The 18,216-nt window shown below is 34.2% G+C and overlaps 1 protein-coding gene across 2 annotated transcripts in view; it reads left to right on the forward strand.

The window, feature by feature from the left end:
* Chchd3 (coiled-coil-helix-coiled-coil-helix domain containing 3) overlaps nt 1–18,216 on the forward strand; it is a 286,903-nt gene that overhangs the window by 53,417 nt on the left and 215,270 nt on the right. For both annotated transcript variants that reach the window (XM_010611731.1, XM_010611732.1), the window contains exon 3: nt 5,996–6,077. In XM_010611731.1, coding sequence (XP_010610033.1) covers nt 5,996–6,077 — 82 coding nt within the window. The remainder of the gene's footprint in view (nt 1–5,995; nt 6,078–18,216) is intronic.

The following is an 18,216-nucleotide window of genomic DNA, read 5'->3' on the forward strand; positions in this document are numbered from 1 at the left end:
TATATAGGCATAGACTATATATATATATTAGTCTATATACACAAACACACACACACAATGTATATATAAATTGAATTTTGGGAAACTTTAACGGTGCTGCCAACTTTGGAAAAAGTCATCCAAATTTACTGTGTTGAGTTGGCATTGTACAGAAATGGACAACCATATTGGTCTAGAAATGTTAATTTATTTATTTTTTTTCCATGTGTACAGGGTAACACATTGTACTAAATATGTAAGGTCATATCTACGTGGGTTTGATTACAGAAACTAATAAACTATTCTCTAAATAATGGAAAAAAGAAAATAAGATAAGACTATAAGAGCGAGAAGCAATTTAAATATGTTCAGGGACCATTTTCATCTCCAGAATTAAGTATTATTTTGATGTTACATCATTGCCTTTTCTCTTTTACTTTCCTTTTTAGTTTTATTTTAGGATTCCCAATTTTTAATGTTCATACAGAGATTTCTTTAACTGAAATACTGAATAGTTTCTTTGGTGTGAAAAACTATAATAGTACACAGGATCCTAATGAGATAATTAATAATGTGAAGTAGGAAGTAAAGGGCTAAAGGTGCAAGGAAAGTGGGAAGGGTGGGGGAAAGGTAATAAGGGAGAGGAAAAAAATATGAGAAACTGAAAAAATGGAAATAAAGTGTTTGTAAATGGGGAGGGGATGAGGGGGTGAAGGGAGGGCAGGGACAAGGGGAAAAATGAGAATCAAGACCTATTATGTAAACGTACAGAATCCCAATGATGATTGTAATTGTATTGTATACCTAGATTGTGCCAATAACTTCAATAAAAAGAAAGAAAAAAAAAATCCCAGAAGAACTGGCATTTTTCTCAGTGGAAAGCAACAATTTTTGTTAAGCAATTTATAAAGACTATTTAAGAAATATTGCAACTGGGGAGGGAATTTTATGTGTAAGGTTTATACAAATAAAATGAAGTAAAGACTCATCGGTGAGAAAGTTGTAAAGGGAATTGACATGTGCCTTGAGGTCCAAGGAATCAATGTAAATTTCAGATTATGGTTGCATTTTCAATCTTTAATATTTTTCATAGATGATGAGTTTATAGTCTTTCCATCTTTTGGAGTCATTTCTATTCACTGTTTAAGGATCTGTCTCAAATGTATTATAGTATCTGTTGTTACCCCCTCTCTCCAGTTTAATCATTTTCTGAAAACATGGAAAGGCATATAACATGGAAGAAGTATTTTGAATATATGCTCTGAGAAGTAAGACCATGGAGTCACAGTTTTAAGTATATGGTTAGGTGTTTGGAGGTTCTTACTTAATCTTAATTCCAAATTTTTAACTTAGAAATTCAGATGACTAAGATAATTAAAGAGATTCCTAGGGATTCAGGAAAGACTATTTCTTTGGACCAGCTAACCCATTTGTTTAGTAGAAACAAGCAAACAAAAAATTTGTTAGGATGTATGACCTGCATTTAGTAATTTAAATATTTATTATTTTCAATAATGGTTTCCAATAGAGTTTAGGACCACACTTGCTGTAGGCAAGCCCTTGCAATGCTTGACTTTTTCTCTTCTGTTTTATGGTCATTGTCCAATCTTCTATAACTAAGTGGCAAAATGTCAGCGTTTGTGTTTATTAAGGTCCATTTGCTGTTGAGAAAGAAATTAAAATGCTTTGTAAGATTTAAAAATATACAGGGTACAAATATATGAAGAAAACATTCTTTTGTCTTAACAATTTAAAGGGAAAATGTGTATATATGTAAAAGTCGCAGAACCAAATTTTTGAACTTGAAATAGTTTTGCAAATTTTCATGGCAAAACTGATTTATGTGGCTTGAACATTTCTCATTTTTACTTTCTTATTTCACAAACTTTGTCAGTTTTTAACTAAAGATGTGCTCGGAAACTCAGTGTGCTAATAGGCAAAGTTGGCCTTTCCTATGCTTCCCTTCAAATAGCCCATTCTGAAACAGTGACCTTTTAGTTTAATAACAGTTTTATTTGAGAAAATGTTCAGATCCTAAGAGCTGGAAAGTGTTTTCAAAAAGGCCATTTTAAAATAGTGGTCTCCAAATGGTGTATCATTTTCCCTTATGCAGTTTGGATCAGACCTATCAGAAGAAATGTATTGTTGGTTTCTGTATTTTATTGATTTAAAAACAACATGAAGTTTAGATCTGCTCAAAACCCATTACTACGTGGCTCATTTTCCTGCCTGTGCTTTGACTTGCTATTTTAAACTCTTTATGCTAGGTCATGTTTTTATCTTTTGTTATTTTAAAATCGTAATCCTAGCTAAGGTGATTACTTTTTCAGGTGTGACCTTGGGGTTGAGACCTAAAGTTGTAATTTTTTTTTTTTTAAATAGGGCATTAGAAAGACCGCTGTATGTTATTCCTTTTACTGATGAGAAATGATAACACCCAATTTATTTACCCACATGGGCATTATTCCTGGAGCTTTCTTGCCCTTTTTGTTGCTTTTGCTTTCCTGTTCCCATTTTTCTGGCTTCCCTTGTGGTCTATCTTGATGGTGTTCCTTATTGATGCTCTTTATCTACACTGGGTCTCTCCTTACCCCACAGGAGGTGACAGGGCTAAGGACTGGCAGAAGGGAATGGGAAGCAACAGCAGACTCTGAGTTGGATTTCTTTCTCCCCACATCACTGCTTCTGCCCAGTCTTACCTGCATGGTTTTCTTTTCATCATTTAAGCCAGTTACTTTTTGTTAATTGTGTCCTTACCATTCTGTTCCTCGTTGATCACATCTGAGTAATAATCTCATTGTTCATTTGACTTTTCCTTTATATAATGGACATAAAACATACTTTGAAGATACAACATTAAGCTAAATAAGATAAAGCAGATGTCATAAGACAAATATTGCATGATTTTACTTAAACATAGCATCTAAAATGTTGAACTCAGAAGTAGAGGGTAGAACAGTGGTTGCCAGAGGCTTTGGACGGGGAGAGGGATGGGAAGTATATTGGTTGAAGGATATAGACTTTCAGTTATAAGACGAGGGAGTTCTGGGGGTACAGAACTTATATTTGACTTTGTTTTATAATATTTTATTGAGATATGATAAGCAGCTTTTAGATGTTTTCACTCCACACATATGCAAATGATAACTAAGTGTGGTGATATGCAAATTTGATTGTGGTAACCATTGCATAGTTTGCACACTTTGAATATGTATGATTTTTCTGTTTAGTTTTTTAAATTATTTTTGGTATTGGGGATCAAACTCAGGACCTTGCACTTGCAAGGCAGGCACAGTGCCACTGAGCCAAATCCGAAACCCTCTGTCTGCTATACTTTAGTAAAGATGAGAGGAAATGCCAAACATCACAAAAAGAAGAGCAGACTTTTATCATCGCACTTAGAAAAGTGATCTCATTGCTTCATACTTAGGTATGGTATACTGAAGACTTATAAAAGCCTAGTTTTAATTGAGTTAAGTAGATTTTGATCAAGAATGTTGAATTTTGCTCAAGAAAAATTTTTCTATTTGAATTAATTGGGGAGAACTGCTTATATAGATTAAGTTTTGCTTTTACTGGAGCTACTTTGTACAATATGAAAAAAATGTGACACAGTTTTACTTGTTTCGAGTAGATTAAACTGTGAAAAGTATTTCCTTGTGGAGTGCATAGTTCAGTATTCATAGCTAGCAAGCCCACACTTGTGTCCTATTTTTGGATGAGGAAACCAAAGTTCAGGGAGATTAGATTACCCAAAATCTGGCTAGTGGGAAAATAAACTGTGGAGGCTGTTTTTTTTTTTTTGAGGTATTACCTACCACCTGCAATTTTTCTGCTATTATTTGCATTGTTTGAAAACATTTATTAATGAACTCTTTATGATTTGCTTGAATGCAAATAGAATGCTGTAGCGTGTTTTTCTAGAGTTTGTGTGACCTTTTCAAAGTAGAGAGTTGTGTATTATTCATGTTACAAACTATGAAGTGAGAGAGAAGCAAAATGGAAGCATTGAGTAGTGTTGGAAGGGACATTAGAGAACAGCCTTTTGAGAAAATTGCTACTCGCAGAGGTCAGTAACGTTTCTAAAGTCCCCTGAATTATTGATGGCCTTTCCAGGATTAGACTGTAACTGTAGTTTCCTCTATGTCTTGATTTCCCTATCCATTGTTTTCTTTTTACTTTCTTTCTCCCCCTCTTTTGCTTTTTCCTCCTTGTTTGCCTTTTTTCCTTTTATTAAAATTATTGAAATGCTATAAAATGCACCTGTTTAATGTATGTAGTTTAGTGGTTTTTAGCATATTTATAGTATTACGCAGCTATCACAATCTAATTTTAGAATGCTTTCACCACTGTAAAAATAAATTATATATCCATTAGCAGCTCTTCCTCTTCCTCCTCCTTCTCCTCCTCCTCCTCCTCCTCATCACTGTCCAACTTTACCTTTGTTCCACCCCAGGCAATGACTTATGTGATTTTTCTATAGATTTGCTCTTTTGCTCTTTTAGACATTTCATATGAATGGATGCATATAATGTATAGTTTTATGTGTCTGACTTCTTCATTTGGCATAATAGAGGTTCATCCACGTTGTATGTATCAGTACTTCATTCTTTTTTATGGTTGAATACTGTTAAACTGTGATAGCAGATTTTATTTATCCATTCATCACCTGATGAGCATTTAGATTGTCTCCATTGCTGGGATATTGTGACTAATTCTGTTATAAACATTTATGAACATTTTTTGGGTTGTATAGATGTGTTTTAGGTTTAATATATGTAGTTCTTGAGAATGGAATTGCTGGGACATATTGTAACCTTGTGTAGTATTTTAAGGAATGGCTAAACTGTTTCCACAATAGCTATGTGATTTTTCACACCAGCAGTGTATGAGGGTTCCAGTTTCTCCATATCTTCACCAGCACTTGTTATTGTTTGTCACCTCCCTTGAAGTGGCATGTCGTTGTGGTTTAAATTTGCCTTTTACTTATGACTAATGAGGTTGAGCAACTTTTTCATGTGCTTATTGGTCATTTGTATGTATGTGCTTTTGAGAAATGCCTAATTTGTCCTTAGCCCAATTTTAATCAGGTTGTTTTTTTATTCTATAACTGTAAGAGGGTTTTGTTTTGTTTTGTTTTTTTTGTTTTTTCACCTTGTTGTTAATCTGTACAATTGTGTGCTCTGGATACAAGTCTGTCAGCTGCATAATTAGCCAATATTTTCTTCCATTCTTTGGGTTATAGTTTCACCTTCTTGATGGTATTCCAACATATATGGTAAGTTTATAATGAAGAAAGGATACTTTTTATTTATGTCTTTATAGAAGGCCCTTAAGGAAGCAGGTGAAACTTGTCCATTTTATTTACCATCAAAACTGAAAGAGGCTTTACAAAACACGTGGTAACAATCTTCTAATTGGAAAGACCAGATGTTTCAAGTTAAGTCACCAGGTATTTAGGAAGCTTCAGCTGTGTTCTCAGAATTGTTCTGTCTCCAGTTTCTTGCACTTGAATTTTAGCAAATAGTGTTTCTGAATTTTCATAAATCACAAATCATGAAAAAATTAATGTATATACAAATAATCTCTTTGTAATGAATGATTTTTGTTAAATATTGAAGTGAGTAGATTTTGGTGCTTTTTTCTTCTCTAATTTCCTTAAGGTTAGATTGACCTACCCTTACATGTGATTGTCAGACTTTAATACTAGTGCAGCATTTTAAAGAATTTGTTCTTCTTGTCTTAGCCCCCACAGGTTAGTAAGCAGCTCTTTGAATTTATTATAAATTCTGACAGGTTTGGAAATTTCTAGGTCACCAGGGAACTCTTGATTAAATTACTCCTAAGTGCACTAATTGGTCTTTTCCACAGTGCCTAGGAATTTCCAGGGAGACACTGACCACCTGACAAAAGTTCCCATTCACTTGTGTCTCAGCTTTGTCTTCTTGAGCATTTTCCTGGTTTTGCTTTTAGGAAGGTGCTTATTTTATCTCCTTCTGCTCTTTGCTGATTCTAGTTTCTGATGAAGAATTAAAAAGAAGAGTGGCTGAAGAATTGGCATTGGAGCAAGCCAAGAAGGAATCTGAGAATCAGAAGCAGTGAGTTTCATAGTATCTTGAAGAGATTTTGGTGCAATTATTATATGTATCAGATATTTTTAGAGAAGAATGATTGTAGTATGATATTATTTATATATGACTGAACTTCAAAATGTGCTAAACATACAAACTTGGCCAGTTTTGGTTTTGAATTCTGCTTATTAAACCCCTATGTTTTCTTCTTTGCAAATTAAATTAACATTTTATCTTTTAATAGTTCTTAGTTAAGTGGGCTCTGAGCTTTGTTTTCTCCATATATCAGGTCTATATTGATGATTCCTCAGTAATTTCTAAATCTAATAAGAATGTATTTTAAAACTAAAAATTAAATTACCTGCTTTTATATATTATATAATTTTGCAGCTAATGATGAACATCATATGTCATACATAGTACCTGAATAAATAGCACTAATTAGTATTGTACTCACTTAAAAATGTTACAGAAATTTGTAAAGTTGAAAATCAAAATACTCTAATTCCATTTTGTAATCATTACTCTTAACACTTATTTAACACTTATTTTGGATTTTTTTCTCTGTATATGCTTCCATTTTATTATTGATTTTATTATTAATTATAGGATAGTTAAGAGTGTTCATTGAAGTTTTATAATGGTATAAACAGGAAGTAATCCAAATGACTATCCTAGAGGACTGGTTAAATGAGTTATGGTACAGGCCTACATTGGAAAATTAGATAGTCAAGTAAATCCTATATCTAACCCAATAAATTGTTGAAGGGCTATGAACTAAAAAAAAGCAATATGTAGAATGGCAAAGATAGTGTGTGTGTGTGCGTGTGTGTATATTTAAACTACTTCTTTTTAAAGACAAAGTTTATACTTATGCATAAAAATGTGAGCATACATTTTAATCCAAGATAGTCAAGTGCTTCCCATCTGTTCTATTTCTGACATTTGCATATAGCACAGAGCATTCTGGTTATATGGTCATATGGAATGTCTTTTTACTGTGAGCACTAGACACATGCCTACCTCTAAGTAGATTGTTAGTATGTATTCTTTATTTTGTTTTGTTTTGGACTGCCTGGCTATTTTGTTTGAGAGCAGTAACATAGAGAATCTTTGAATTGGATTATAGTCCTCACTGGCCATAGGTTCTTTAACATATAATTTATCCTTTTTGGGCTTGAAGTATTTCATCCCCAAAATAAAGGGTTTGAAAAATGTTCTCATATATGTTTTTTCTTTTGGCAAATTGCTAAGCTAACTCACAATTTGCACAAAATGTATGGATCAGAATTTAAGTTATAGATTAGGACTACCATTTTCTTAGGAAGTAGAGAAGGCTTATGACTTAGGTTTTAAAAAATCAAGATATAATTAGTATTGCCAGAGGGTCTGTGTGTATTTCAGTAGTTTCACTTATAGTGTTTTATAATTATTTAATTGGGTTTGGTTGATTTGAGTATATAATTAGTGCAGTTTAAATATTAAAAAAATTCAAATCATTTTCATTAAGAAGAAAACAAACATGTTATGGTAGGATTTTTTGTCTTTGAAATTTTATTATTTTTAATTCAACTTTATTTTAATAAGAATTTTTTGGTTATACTCAGATTTACTTTATTTCACATAGGTTTTGCTTTGTTTCCTTTCTCTTATTAGTGTAGGGTTTTTGTTAAGATAACTATTATTGGTTTTGTGTGTGTGTGTGTGTGTGTGTGTGTGTGTGTGTGTTTCCTTCATTATTCAGCTCCTGTTTGCTCTGCCTTGGTCCATGATAAAGAAAGGGAAGATGAGATGAATAAAGGTGCCAGTGAGAGCCAATTTCATATCTCATTTGGAATGGGCTTGGCAGCCTCGCTCTAACCTGGAAAAATGACTATTGATAAAGAATTTATTTTCTGTCACCAGTAAGGAGAGTAGAGGGTGGCACAACCTTTATATTATTTTTTTCTTTTTAAAAAAGTGTTTTGTTTGAGGCCTGTTCAAGAAAACTTGCAGCTGTCAAATCTTGGCAAAAAGTCTGTGTTCATTTATGTGATAGTTCTTAGAAGAATCAACAGATATTTTTTCTTTCTTTTCTTTTTTTTTGCACCAGAGAAGGAACCTTAGAAAAAAGCATTAGGAAAGTTTTATGTTCAGTCTTTTAAAAGCAACTTTTTGGAGTGACAGAGCATTTGAACATCATTGTGTCTGTTGCCTATATTTCAATAAAGACTTGCAAGCAGTTTTAGAAAATGTCTCTTTGTGCCATTGCACTGTCACTTGTACATGCCGTGCTTACCAAGCCTTCCTGTTTTCACTTCAGATGCACACAGAACCGTCAGCTAGTTCTCTTGGATGTAAGATCTGAACACGTGCATGCATAAATAGAAGTTTTGAATACATTTCTTTGAAAAGAACTTTGGAATTCATTTTGCTTGTGATATTTTCTTTTATAGAATAATTATCAGTGAAAAATTTTAAGAAGTCCTTTTCATTATTTTTAAAATTCACATATAAAAAAGACTAACTGTACATATTTATGGGGTAGCGTGTGATACTTCAGTAGGTGTAATGTTCAGATCAGTGAAAGCATATCTGTCTCTTCAAATATCATTTCTTTGTTGTGAAAATATTTGAAATCCCCCCCCTTTTTAGCTTTGTTTAATGTTATCCCTCCTTTTAAAATTCATAGTACATTATGGGTTTGCTCAAAACCAGAGAAAAGTACAATGAATCCCATAACATATCACACAGTTTTAACAGCTCTTGTTTTACCTATACCCCCATCCATTCTACCAGGAAAAACAATGACATTTTTAATTGTCTGGTGAACTTTGTGGGAGGGCGAAATCTTGAAATGTGTACTATCTTGTTTCTGTTAGATTCCTTTGGTTGCAAGATTGAAATTTAACTCTGATTAACTTAGGAAGCAAGGAAATTTTAGAAGCATATTAGTTCAAAATAATCAAAAGGAATAGTAGAAAAGTATTAGCTAAGGAAGAACTAGGTACTACTACAACTGTACACCATGGGGAGTATTTCCTCAAAAGGAGATCAGAGTGAGGGCTCCATAACACAGGGGAATGGACAGTGGATGGCTGAATTCTTTTGACTTGAAGATTGTATGGATTTTAAGAGTTTTCGCAAAGAAAAAAATTGCTGCAAATTATAACACAATAGTGTATCTCTTAGGGTTTTCTTATTGAAAGAACTCATCAAGACTGATGTTGGATTTTTAAAAACACATCACTTAATGTATTCATAAAAGGGAAAGAGTAAGCAAAATAAATTGATCAAGGCAATGGTTCTCAACTGGGAGATATATCAGTCTCCAGGGCACATTTGACAATGTTTGGAGACATTTTTGACTGCTATACTTGTCAAATGTTACAGGGGTATAGTGCATAGAAGCCAAGGAAAGTAAATTGCTTAAACTGAAGATATTTCATTAGGCCATTTACAATGTACCCCAACTCCTTTTAAGGTCCCATATTTTAAAGTCTAATGCAGTACTTAGACTATCCCATAGAGGTTTCCCAGTAGGGCCACTGTGACAGCACAGCTATAAGGTTAATGCCTATATATGTTGTATTCTCATTTAAAAAATATATATGGACTTTCCATTGAGCGTATTGTGGATTTATCTTTGATAGAAATCTAGTGATTTGCATAATTAATAAAACTGTGCCCCTCTAGGTTGCCAATGTATTAGAAATGATAGATTTACTTTATTAAACACCTAATATACACAATACGAAGTGCAATAAAAATATACGATGGATTTTCAAGTTAACAATATTTATTACAGCAAAAGACATTGTCATTAATCCCCCTCAGAATACTCTCCCATGCTTTGTACACATTTATCCCATTATTTTTGCCACTTTCAGTTCTAGAAGTCCCCTTTTGTAAGTGTCTTTAAAGGTGTGATAAAAAATACAGTGAATAGGCCGGGTGTGGTGGCACAGGCCTATAATCCCAGCACTCGGGAGGCTGAGGCAGGAGAGTTGCTGTGAGTTCGAGACTAGCCTGGGCTACTTAGTGAGCTCCAGATCAGTCTCAACAACATAGTGAGACCCTGTCTCAAAAAAACAAAAACAAAAAAAAAAATACAGTGAATGCTGTTGAAGAGTGCCATTCAACAGAAAGGCATTACAGTGTGTCCTCATCCACTTGATTCACTGTATCTAGAAATGTGACACTTCTGGCTCTTCTTTAGGGTCAGAAAGACCAAGAAATGTAAACAGTTTGAATTGATTGAAGATACTGAGTCAGACATGACAGCACAGCTAGAGACACAATAAAGGACTTCCAGAACTGCTTGAGAAAGTGGCAAATAAATTGAAATATTTTTTAAAAAATTAATTTTATTGGTACATTTGAGGTATACAATATAATGATATTTCATCATTGGAAATTTGCACCTTTACGTAGTCCATCTTTGTTCCTCCATCCCTTCCTATCTACAAAGACTTTGTTTCCATTTTTTCATTTTCTCATATTAATTTCATTTCCTTCTTTACTTTCCCTTATCCCTGTCCCTCTCATTTCCCCTTCCCCTTTGCCCCTTTTCTTCCTATTTCACAATATCTATTATACCTTTTAGTACTTATTTATACTTTCATTTTCACACACCATAAACTATTAGGTATTTTTACACGTGTGTCCTATTAATTTCACTTAAGAGTATCGCCTCAATGTGCATCCATTTAGCTATAAATGTCTCTATTTCTTATTTTTAATGGCTGAGTAATATTCCATTTTATTAAAAACCCCGTTTCTTTATCCAGCCTCCCATTGATGGGCAGTTGGGCTGCTTCTAAGTTTTAGCTATTACAAATTGTGCTGCTGTGAAAATGGGTGCATATATATTGTAGAGGTATGATTTTTTTAATTCTCTTGGGAAGATACCCAGCAGGGGAATAGCTGGGTCAAATGGGACTTCTAATCCTAGTTCTTTGAGGTATCTCCATACTGATGTCCACAGTGTTTGCACCAGTCTGCTACTCCCACCAGCAGTGGAGCAGGGTTCCTCTTTCCCCACAGCCCCTCCAGCATTTGCTATTGGTTGATTTCTTGATAGCCATTCTTTCTGGGGTGAGGTGGAATCTCATTGTTTTTTTCATCTGCATCTCTTGAATGACCAGTGATGTTCAATGTTGTTTTCATATGTTTGTTTGCTCTTTGTACTTTTTTGAGAAATGTCTGTTCATTTCAGATGCCCATTTTTGGATTGCGTCTGTCAATTTGGGAGGTCTGATTTTTTTTTAAAGTTCTTTATATATTCTAGTTAGTAGACCTTTGGCTGAGAAACAGCTGGTGAAAAATTTTTCCCGCATTGTGGATTGTCTCTTCATATTGTTGGTGGTTTCTCTTGCAATGCAGAAGCTTTTTGATAAGAAGACATCCCACTTGTTGATTGATTGTGCTATTTCACATGCAATTGAGTTTTGTTCATGAAATCTTTTCCTACGCCAGTGTCTTCAAGAGTTCTATCTAACCTCTCTTCCAGCCAGTTTAGTGTTTCTGTTTTATATTTAGATTTTTAATCCATTTTGATTTTAGTTTAGTACATATTGAGACATCTGGGTCTAGTTTTAATCTTTGGCAAGTTGAACCAGTTTTTCTAGCACCATTTATTAAAGAGGCTACCTTTCCTCCAGTGAGGGTGTTTGGCTCCTTTGTCAAAGATGAGGTGGCTGAGTGTGCCTTTATTGTTATTAGAGAGACGTGCTCAGACATTTTCTAATTTAATTATTAAACATGGGCACCAAATCCATTTGGTGCATTAGATATTGATGCATTAGTTTCACAAAAATATAGTCAAATTTCCCACTAGTTTTTGTTTAGTTTCTCATATTTTTAAATGTTATAAATAAAAATATTTTAAAAGAGGTTCTGTTACTTATTTACATTATATGTTATGTGTAACTAAAGACGATACTTCTTCATTCACTGTGACTCAGAATGTTATGTTGTACATACATGAATTAAAGTCTGGAAAATATTAAGAAATTTTCTTTTTTTTTTTTTTTTAATTTTATTGAGTTTATTGGTACATTTTAGGGATACAGTACAGTTACATTCATTGTTGGGATCATGTACCTCTAAAGAAATTTTCTTATGAGTAATAACTAGTGGAATAAAACAAGGAAAATATTTTAAAAAGTTGCAAATAAAAATGATTAAGACACTATACATGCATACATACATACATACATACATACATATATATGTATGTATGTATCCCATTTCCCAGCATACATCACATACATAATGCTAATAAAAAAGTGACAAGAATGATGGGATAGTTGTGTTTTAAATGAGAGGAAATATTTTTGAGGGAGACTATGGCAGTATGTCTTTTACTGCAATAAACTTTTTAAAAAAACTTGAAAATTCATTATAGTTTTCTACCACTGCTCATAGTTGATTGCTGTACTGAGAGTCCACAGTAAATGCTCATGCCAGCCATCTGTTTTTACCGTGATAGTCATATTGTGTGTTTGGATTGTCATTGGCTGTATTGTATTGTAACTACATTGGGCCAGTATAGCAAGGATATTATATGCTTCCGTTTGAGTATAGATTTTAAAAAATAGGATTTACTTCTGCTCTTGCCTTCAAAAAGTAAGTCTCTGACAGCAAGAAAAATGTGACTGCCATGACCTTTGACCTTTGAATTTCACTTCTATCTATAGTCAAGTGAAAGTATTTTAGTTTTAATAACCAGTCTTCAAGAAATGAAGAAAAGTTAGTTTGATGTTGTAACTAGCTGTACATTAGCCTATTACTTGCTTCCTTTTTTTTTTTAAATTTTCTGATTCCAGGGATTGAACTGTAGACGTTTGCAAGGCAGGCACAGCACCACTGAGCTAAGTCCCTGGCCCTACTTGCTTGATACTTTTAAATGGACATCAATTGAGATTTTTATCTCACTTTTGATTATTGGATTTGTAATACTTTAAATAACTTCGTGTAGCAAGTTTAATAAATTAGTTATAAATCTGGTTTAAAGTATAGCAGTCCAGGGAGCTGGGGATTTAGCTCAGTGGCTCCGGTGCCTGCCTCGCAAGCACAAGGACCCAAGTTCAATCCCCGGTACCAAAAAAATAAAAATAGCAGTCTGTCATTTCATTGATAGCAGTATATATGGCATCAAATAAGGATTTACAACTTATTTGTACTTTTTAGTTTCTCATAGTGGTGAAATTCATGGGGATATCTTGTTAAAATTTAATTTATTTTGATTTTATTATTAGATATTTTTGGCCTTTGAAGGAAAAAAAGCTAAAATAGGGAAGAAAGAATTCATTAAAGACAAAGTGGGTCTGTGGGTTTGTGTCATGTTTAGAATATAGAGTATAAGAAATTATATATTTAACACGATGCCTTTCACATAGAAAACTTTTTAAGGAACAGTTGTTCAATTCACTAGAACTGGAAAATCTTGACTTTGAACTGTTTTTGTAGGAAGTACTCAGGTTTGGATGTGGTTTATTCCCAAAAATGTGTTGGAGATTTGGTTTCCAGTGTGGCAGTGTGGGAGGCAGTGGAATCTTTAAGAGGGGGATCCTGGTGAGAGGTCACTGGGGTCTTACCCTTGGATGTGATTAGGGTAACTCTTGTAGGATTTCTGAGTTCTTGCTAGAAGAAGTTGCTAGAAGTGCACACCTAACCCCTGAGTCACTCTGGCTTCTGGCCTGGCATTGTGTGAGTCAGTCTGTCCCCACTTTCTCCCTTCCCCCTCCTTCTCCCCTCTTACTCACTTGCCATAGTGCTGTCTCTCAGAGGGTCCTCAGCCAGGGCTGAGTAGTGTAGCATCATGTCACTGAGTCTCTAGAACTGTAAGCTAAGTAAGCCTCTTTTCTTTAGAAAATTAGCCTGCCCTCAGTACTTTGTTACAATAATGAAAAAACGTCAGAATATATGCAGTAGTAAGGACAGAAAATAATTAAATTATGTCTTTAAAAACCAAAGACTATAGATACCTGTCTTATAAATCTTTTTAATTTAGTGTCGTGTTGAACACTATTTTCCTGTCATAGACACAAATTACACAGTTATTATGAAGATTACAAACCTTCAACCTACATGTAATTTCTAGATACATAATAATTTAAGGAAACACGTCAAGTTTAAAGGAACAAGTACTGTATCAAGGCTTATCATAAATGCATAATTTTGAAGTAACCTTAAATCAATTTTCACTCTGTATTTTCTCATGTCAGTTACAATTAGCACAAACAAATGATTTTCACTTCTAATCTATAAAATATTTGGGAAGAAGTTCATTACAAAATGTTGAGATATAAGTGTTCAGTGTTGCATCCTCTATGTTCAGTTGTAACCCAGACTGTTCTGCAGAGATATGGGTTTATTTTCTAGTGCCAGGCTTCATTGTGGGTAGTAGATGATTTGTTGGCATTAACTCCAAAACTTCCTTTATATGCCCTGACTTTTAAGGAATGTTTCTGGAGTACAAAAATCTCCTCTATTTTAGATTTTTCTTCTTCTTAACTAACTTCATTTTTAGCTCTAGTATCCTCCCTCCCCCTACTGAATTGCTTTATACCTATCCTTTCCTATTTCATTCTGTTTCAAAGTAGATAAAGACATAAGCATTCTGAATGTAATGACAGTTACATCCTAGCCACTCAGTATTTTTCATTGGAGGATGATCGTAAGTGATGTTTATGTACTAGGTATTGGAATCTTGTGCCATCTGCTACTTTCATCTTTTTTCTTCAAATGACATTTCTCTGTTTTTAATAGAGACAACTGCTTTTCTATAACCAACAATTACACAGAGTTGAATTATTCAGTTTGTGTTTTATTCATATCTTTTTACTTCTTTTTCCAAATTCAATTTTCTTTTTTATTGATGCTCTGCTCTTATAGAATTCTGCTCTCAATCCTGTTTGAGAAACTGTTTTTACATGGCAGGAATTTCAAATCTGGAAAATCAAAGCCAATCAAACATGCCATAGAAATCTGTAACTTTTTTTACTAGTTATAATAGCAGCGGTGATGTTCAGCTACTTCTGTTCAAATAGTTCTTTTGACAGTAATTATAGTGTTTTCACTCATGAAGCATAATGTTTGAAGTAATTTATGCCAAAGCTGGTTTCTGCATTTGGAAGTTTCTAGAAATTCATTTCTCAGTGTTCTATTGTTGTAGTTGTCCTTGTTGAAGTTTCTCCATTACCTGGAATAATCTAGGTTTTCTTTTTTTGAGTGGGAGAGGGAGTTATAGTATATTCTATAAATCATTTATTATCCCTTTCATAATCTATTAATGCTTATTGTCACAGGTGACTGAGATAGACATATGTTAAGTGTTAGCAGCAGAATCAGACTAGGCTTGGACTGCCACTTAGCCCTACTCATGCTGTTGCTGAGGTGGTAACAGTTCTGTTGTCTCTCGTCATTATATAAACATTTATTCAAAGGAAATACAACATGGAACCTGATATAAAGTGGATTTAAGTGCTCATTGATAGTATCTAGGACTGGGCACTTAGAATTCTGCCAGCCATTTTTCTGTTTTTCTTCCTAGAGAGTTGAGAGTCACCATTGCCGGCTTCTTGCTGTGTAGGATTCTTTCACAGAACAATGGGACAGGATTATTTGCTCTTTAATTTGGACATGTTGTGTATGAGAAGTGTATTTTTCTTTTTTTGATACCGGAGATTGAACTCAGGTCCTTCCACTTGCAAGGCAGGCCACCGAACCGCTGAGCTAAATCCCCTGCCCGAGAAGTGTATTTTTCTAATCCAAATAGCATTTTGCAGTAGATTCAGTTTTGTTTTATTTTAGAAAGTGAGTGGGCAGTGGCCTAACGTCCATTTCCTTAATACAAATGTCCATTTATTATCAGTGATCCCCATAAGTTGGGTCAAGCTCTGGTTATCCTTAGTCTTGGGCTTCCTGGAGGTCATCTGCTTGTCCTGCTGGTGATACTGTGTTAGGAACTGCGTAGAGGAATGTGAGGTCCTTCTATAGAGACTATTAACTATGGGAATGCTGCACAAATACATAGAGAGTGCCCATCTCCTTTCCTCCCTTGAATTCCATAGCTTTGTCAATTAGCCTTAAGTTAAAAAGTAGTATTGGTATCATAATTGTAAATCAAGTGTCAGTTTTTATCTCAGAATTATATTATTTCCAAACACTGGTACATTTTCCAATTTTTAATTTTTGGTACCGGGGATCAAACTTGGGTCCTTGTGCTTGCAAAGCAGGCAGTGGAAACAATGAGCTAAATCCCCGGTACATTTTCCAATCTTAAGTAATAACTACTTCCCTTCTTTTTCTTCTTCCTTTTTTTCCCCCTGTGAAATCAGGAATCGAACTCAGAACCTTGCACTTGCCAGGTAGGCACAGTGCCACTGAGCTACATCCGGCTCTGCTTTGTTCCCTTGTTTTCCTGATTGGAGAAAACTTTTAAGAGTGGCTCTTCTCTGTTATATATTTTATTGAGTGGACCCATATTCTTCTGTATCCCATTCTTATCTGGAAGCAGGTATCTTTTGTCTTTCATAAAAACTTCCCATTATCCCCACTTTATAAATGAGGGAACAGGCTAGGACACTTGCCCAAGGTCATATCTAGTAAAATGTGCTGGGATTTGAACCCATGTCTCCATAGAATTTGTGCACTTACCCTATAATATTAATTTCTCTGTACAGGGAATACCTTCTTTAAAGTTTTTCATTTACCTTATGTTAAGTAACAAGCTTTTACTTGGATTTTTTTCTTCTAAACCAGTACTACTTAATAATAATAATATGTTTCTTAAAAACAGTCTGTGGGGACTGGTGATGTAGTTCAGTGGCAGAGCATTTGCCTAATATGTGCAAGGTCCTGGGTTCAATCCCTAGCAATGCAGGGACATAAAATTGACCTGTATGATATTTTAAAATTTGTATGCTATTTAAAAAAATTTAATCTTAGGACCAAATGGTTGAGAATCTGTTTAAAGTTAAAAATTTTAAGAAATATAGGCTACAATTTACTATTCAATGCTTGTTTGTATATACATTTTTAGTAATGGTGGCAATCTGAATTTACTTTTAGTTCAGTTCTTGTTAGCTTAAGACTGAGACATTTTCCTTAATAGCTCAGTGGGATTATGTGGCAGCAGATGGTACCCTGCCTTATAAACTTTAAAGATGAGTATCTACTTCTGGTCAGTGAGGCATACATGTGCCCACTGGTGGTCTGCTGAGTTGTGGTTCAGTGAAGCAATTTGGGCACCTTCCATCGTGGGGGAATTTGTCAGCCTCCCTTCAGGAGTCAGGAGGTAATGAAGAGGTACAAGACTTCCTTTAATAGATGATTTCAGAGCAGAAATCATTTTGTATGTCTATTCCTTAGACTTAAAAAAAAACACACAGGAGATTCTGATTTATACCATTATTTTATATTGGTTGTGTTGCTTGATAAGTTGCTTTTGATTGTATTGTTTGACACTCGTTTTGCTGTTGCATAGTAGTATAAAGTGGTAGTGTTTCTGTTCGTTTGCCTTTTATATGAGTTTAGTCTACAAACTTACGTTGTTTTTTAATTGATTAAAAAAGTTAGCTGCTGGGCAGTCTGCCTTTGGAACAAGAAGATTGAGTTCCTCCTTTGAAATGTGTGTAAATAGCATGAGAGCAATTTATTGGTTTTACACTATTTGCAATTGCTTCCTTATGTACAAACTGTCTAGTGCCTCTAGGCTTCAGCCATTTCATTTGGAAAATATTTCAGTTTATCCCATTAAAATGATTGTAGTGTGATTTTTTTTAGTGATTTAAATAAAGTTTATTAAAAAATGGTCATCTTTGCAATGCCACAGTTATTGGGACTGTGAAGAGGCAATGTATCTCCTTTTCTTTACTCATGACCTTTTTTTTTTAAAAAAACCTTCTGTACAAAGGTAAAAGATCTTGTTAATATCATAGTGATATAAAACAGCTCAGCCAACTTTCTTCAAGAGTTTGATAGTAAATATTTTCGGTTTTACAGGCCACTTATTGTCCGTAATGTTTTTTTTTGGTTGTTGTTGTTTTTTTTTCTTTTTTCCTGCAGTACTAGGGACTAAACCCAGTGCCTTTTCACTGAGCTAAATTTTGAAACAGGGGCTCACTAAGTACTGAGTTGCCTAGCCTGGGCTCAAACATGTAATCCTCCCAGTTTCTTT

This window comes from Fukomys damarensis, unplaced genomic scaffold (assembly GCF_012274545.1).
Source record: "Fukomys damarensis isolate Sample0158 unplaced genomic scaffold, DMR_v1.0_HiC HiC_scaffold_4, whole genome shotgun sequence".
In the NCBI taxonomy this organism is placed as follows: Eukaryota; Metazoa; Chordata; class Mammalia; order Rodentia; family Bathyergidae; genus Fukomys; species Fukomys damarensis.